General features: G+C 41.1%; 1 protein-coding gene across 1 annotated transcript; it reads left to right on the plus strand.

Annotated features, from left to right (window-relative positions):
• Nucleotides 1-2144: 2144 nt before the first annotated feature.
• Nucleotides 2145-4111, plus strand: LOC117909813 (protein JINGUBANG-like). Its single transcript, XM_034823866.1, has one exon. It carries the CDS (start codon nt 2241-2243, stop codon nt 3576-3578), a length of 1338 nt encoding a protein of 445 aa, XP_034679757.1. The 5' UTR covers nt 2145-2240; the 3' UTR covers nt 3579-4111.

Genomic DNA, 4111 nt, shown 5'->3' on the forward strand with positions numbered 1-4111 from the left:
ATAGAAGAGAACTTTTAGTCCAAGTAAATGACAGTATTTTTCTACTTTCTTTATCGGAAATATAGAATAAATAAATAAATAAACCTACGTAAATGGAAAGTTACCAATCAGGACTGCCAAGTGTCAGTCTTCTTCTATTATTGCACCCAGGTGACATTTGGGGCTATGACCTCATTCATGCGAACGTGTCAGTCCAGTAATCGTCTGAAGCATAAACCCCTCCACGTGGCAAAAAGGTTTCAAGATGAGCTAGGTGTGAAGTCACTGATAGAAAACGTGGCGGCCGTTTATTAGTTCAATGGATCTGATTGGGTTTACGGGGCCAAAAGGTGATAAGCTCATGTTTGGTTGCTGGGATGTGGCTGTCTCAATCTCTCACCCATCCTCGATGAGATCGTGATGGCTGTGCGTTGAATTTTGGCGCGTAAACGGTGTGGAAATGCCCGCGGCTTTGGCACCATGGGTGGTGGAATATTAATTGAGCCACCCATATGGTTCACCAACTCGTGACTTCCCATCGGAAGTGTCCTTCTTTAAAAATTAATTCTACCAAAATAAACCTTTTCATGAATTATCTAATAATAATAAGACCTATTACAACCCGATAAATATCGAAAAAATACCATCAATCACTTGCTTTAATATCAATCAAGATGATGAGTTGAGTTACATAGATACTCGATAACTTAGGTCGTGTTTTTTTATTTTTATTTAATTTTAAATAGAACCTTAATACTAAATAGTGTTAAATATCACGTTATCTGTATTTATAGTATTTTATTTCTATCAAGTATTAAAAAATAAAAAAAAATTAATTTGTTATTTTTTTTTTAGAAAAAACTATATATTTTGATTTTTTATTTAATAAAAAATTTATAAAAAGTAATAAAAAACAAATAATCTAATTTCTGAAAATAAATTACTTTCCGTGAAAGGTAAAAAAAAAAAGAAATACCATCTTAGTATTTTTATGATAGGATTAAATTTAAGAATTGTGGAGTTGGGTTTACTGATTGGATTCATCGAGAAAAATAGAGAAAAAAAAGAGAGAGAAATGGCCCCGAGAAGGCACCAATGCAAATTCATGGAAATCATTTTCAGGAGTCATTCTTTTGCTCCAATTCTCTGTATGCCACTGAAAGAGAAGGGTGGGAACCGTACTTGGTCTGCCATGATGGGGTTTGGTGACAGCGAAGTTAACCTCCTTGCCAACGAACCCTAAGGACAGGTGGTCTATATAACACATTTATCGTTTGTGAGCTTCTTACTTCAGAAATCACAAACGTTTTTTTTTTTTTTCTTTTTTTCTTTGCGTGGTCTCTTTTACTTCTTTTGCAATGGTCTTGGAATGATTGAAAATGCATGTTATTTTTGATAAGGATGGTTGAAAGAATATGTATCCTGAGAAAAGTTCATGCCAAGGAATAATTTTATGAAAATTACAACTGTTTGAGTTTCCACCATAGATTAAAGATATATGGATAACTTTTAATTCCACGACAATTAATATTCTCTTAAATTATGATACATGATACTTTCTCGTCTTTAAATACATATAGGGAATAATTCTCTCTTTCTTGAATCAAATATATACGAAATTTCTTTGATTTTAGATAACAAAATAATCAAATTGAGTTGTGTGATAGAAATATTACGTGCTCATGCTCGTGATTTTATAAATAGTCATGTATTTTGTAGGCCGGAGGGTCACAAACTCTAATGGAAATAAAATAACATCATATCATAAGCTAAAACATCATGAAAATACTAATGCATCAGCCATTTCCTCACACCAACAGTATGAACTAAATGAATAGGATTCCTAAGCCTAATAATGGAGAATGGGATTTTGACTAGTCAACAAGTCAAACCCTCTTTCCTTCTACACGAAGGTGGAACACCTTGTTTGAAAGCACTTCTCCACTGCAACAAATCATCATGTTTTCCTCGTTCCAAAAATCCAACAAGTTTTACCAAATTCAGGCTAAATCCCAAACCCCCCTAAATTATTGCCAAACAAACAACGCCATCTTTACAGGCTCTCCCGGTTTCCCGGCGCCTCCATATCTTACTCCTTACGTCTCCTCCCTACGCGTGTCGCCCCCAAATATTCTATCCACATATCCTCCTCCACTATTTATATATTCATCCCCTCGTTCTTCTCTCACATTTGATGATCACCTTCATGTCCCTGAATTAAATTTTATTTTTCACTTAGGATTCAGAATTTTCAGTGTCAAATGAGGAATGAGAGAGGAGGCGTGGTGTTGGCGGAGAGGAATGTGCTTCCTCGGCCAAAGCTGAGCGCCATCCTGCGATCAGATCCGAAAAACGATGAAGAGGAGATGAGCCGGCGCAGCAACGTGTCGATGGACAGCAGCGTTCCTCCGTCGAGCGGCGAGAATTCTCCCTTGGTTATGTCTCCGTGGAACCATCCGTCTTCACCCTTCGCTAAGTCTCCATGGACGAAGTCTTCGTCTCCAATGGGCTTGCCGCAAAACGGGCTGATAGGGTCTATGGTTCGGGAGGAGGGTCATGTGTATTCCTTGGCTGCTACCGGGAATTTGCTGTACACGGGGTCCGATAGCAAGAACATACGTGTGTGGAAGAATTTGAAGGCGTATTCAGGGTTTAAATCCAACAGTGGGCTGGTTAAGGCCATTGTTATCTCCGGCGAGAAGATATTCACCGGCCATCAGGACGGGAAGATTCGAGTGTGGAGGGTCTCGCCGAAGAATCCCAAGCTTCACAAGCGAATTGGAAGCTTACCCACCTTCAAGGACTTCCTCAAGAGCTCCATAAACCCAAAAAACTACGTGAAGGTCCGGCGGAAACGGAGCGTTCTCCGGATAAAGCATTTCGACGCTGTTTCTTGCTTGAGCTTGGACCAAGACCAGGGCCTTCTCTACTCGGGCTCTTGGGACAAGACTCTCAAGGTATGGAGAATCTCCGATTCCAAATGCTTGGAGTCCATCCGAGCCCACGACGATGCTATTAACACGGTTGTCGCCGGCTTCGCAGGCCTTGTCTTCACCGGTTCGGCTGACGGGACGGTCAAAGTTTGGCACAGGCAGTTACACGGGAAAGGAACGAAGCACCTCTTTCTACAAACACTGCTGAACCAAGAAACTGCAATCACCTCCTTGGCCGTCAACACAGAAGGCGCCATCATATACTGTGGGTCCTCCGACGGCCTCGTCAACTTCTGGGAACGCGAAAAGCATCTTAAACATGGCGGGGTGTTGAGGGGCCACAAGCACGCAGTTCTGTGCCTGGCCACAGCCGGAAACCTCGTGTTCAGCGGCTCCGCGGATAAGAGCATATGCGTGTGGAGAAGGGAAGGTGGTATTCACACCTGTTTGTCTGTTCTCACCGGCCACACCGGCCCAGTAAAGTGCTTGGCGGTGGAGGAAGATCAGGAATCCACCCAGGGAGATCAGAGGTGGATTGTGTACAGTGGCAGCTTGGATAAGTCCGTGAAGATATGGAGAGTCTCGGAGCAGGCCCCGGATATACAGCAAATGAGGCTCATGGCACAGAACTATGTCCCTTCTCCCCTGTCCTCTCCTGCAAAATGAGCCACAACTCCAACGCCAAATTCAATCCAAGTAATTGGGATCTAGGCTTCATTAATTTTTCTAATCTCAAAAACCCAAAAAGCAGGGAATCAATGATATCATTCCATGGTCCTTGCAACAACACTTTATTCTCAGAATGATCGGGAAACTCAATTGCACCGGTGGTCCTAGCCACAATCCGATATCAGAGGCACTTTCCCACGAAAAAGTGGTCATTTTCTTACCAAATCTTCCTGTATAATACAAAAAAATCATGAAAATAATATAGAATCTACGTACAATACTTAACCTGCAAACCATGTGGTATAAATGGGGTTTTGCTTGTATTCTCTCGGTTTAATCCTTTTCATTTCAAAACAAAGTTGACGAGTTACAGGGGTTTTCCCCCTAAATTTTCTTGTACCGATTGTGACATCAAGAAAGGATTGACTTGCATGGTGATTAGGGTTGTATAGGCATTGTTTGGTGTGCTGTTTTTCTTTCCTTTTCCAGTGTTTCGGCTGTCTTGTATATAAATTTGTGAAATTTCATCA

Source organism: Vitis riparia, chromosome 3 (genome assembly GCF_004353265.1).
Source record: "Vitis riparia cultivar Riparia Gloire de Montpellier isolate 1030 chromosome 3, EGFV_Vit.rip_1.0, whole genome shotgun sequence".
In the NCBI taxonomy this organism is placed as follows: Eukaryota; Viridiplantae; Streptophyta; class Magnoliopsida; order Vitales; family Vitaceae; genus Vitis; species Vitis riparia.

Bases quoted from the DNA above. Each gene is read 5' to 3' on its own strand.
- LOC117909813 (XM_034823866.1), top strand. From the start codon at position 2,241: ATGAGGAATGAGAGAGGAGGCGTGGTGTTGGCGGAGAGGAATGTGCTT.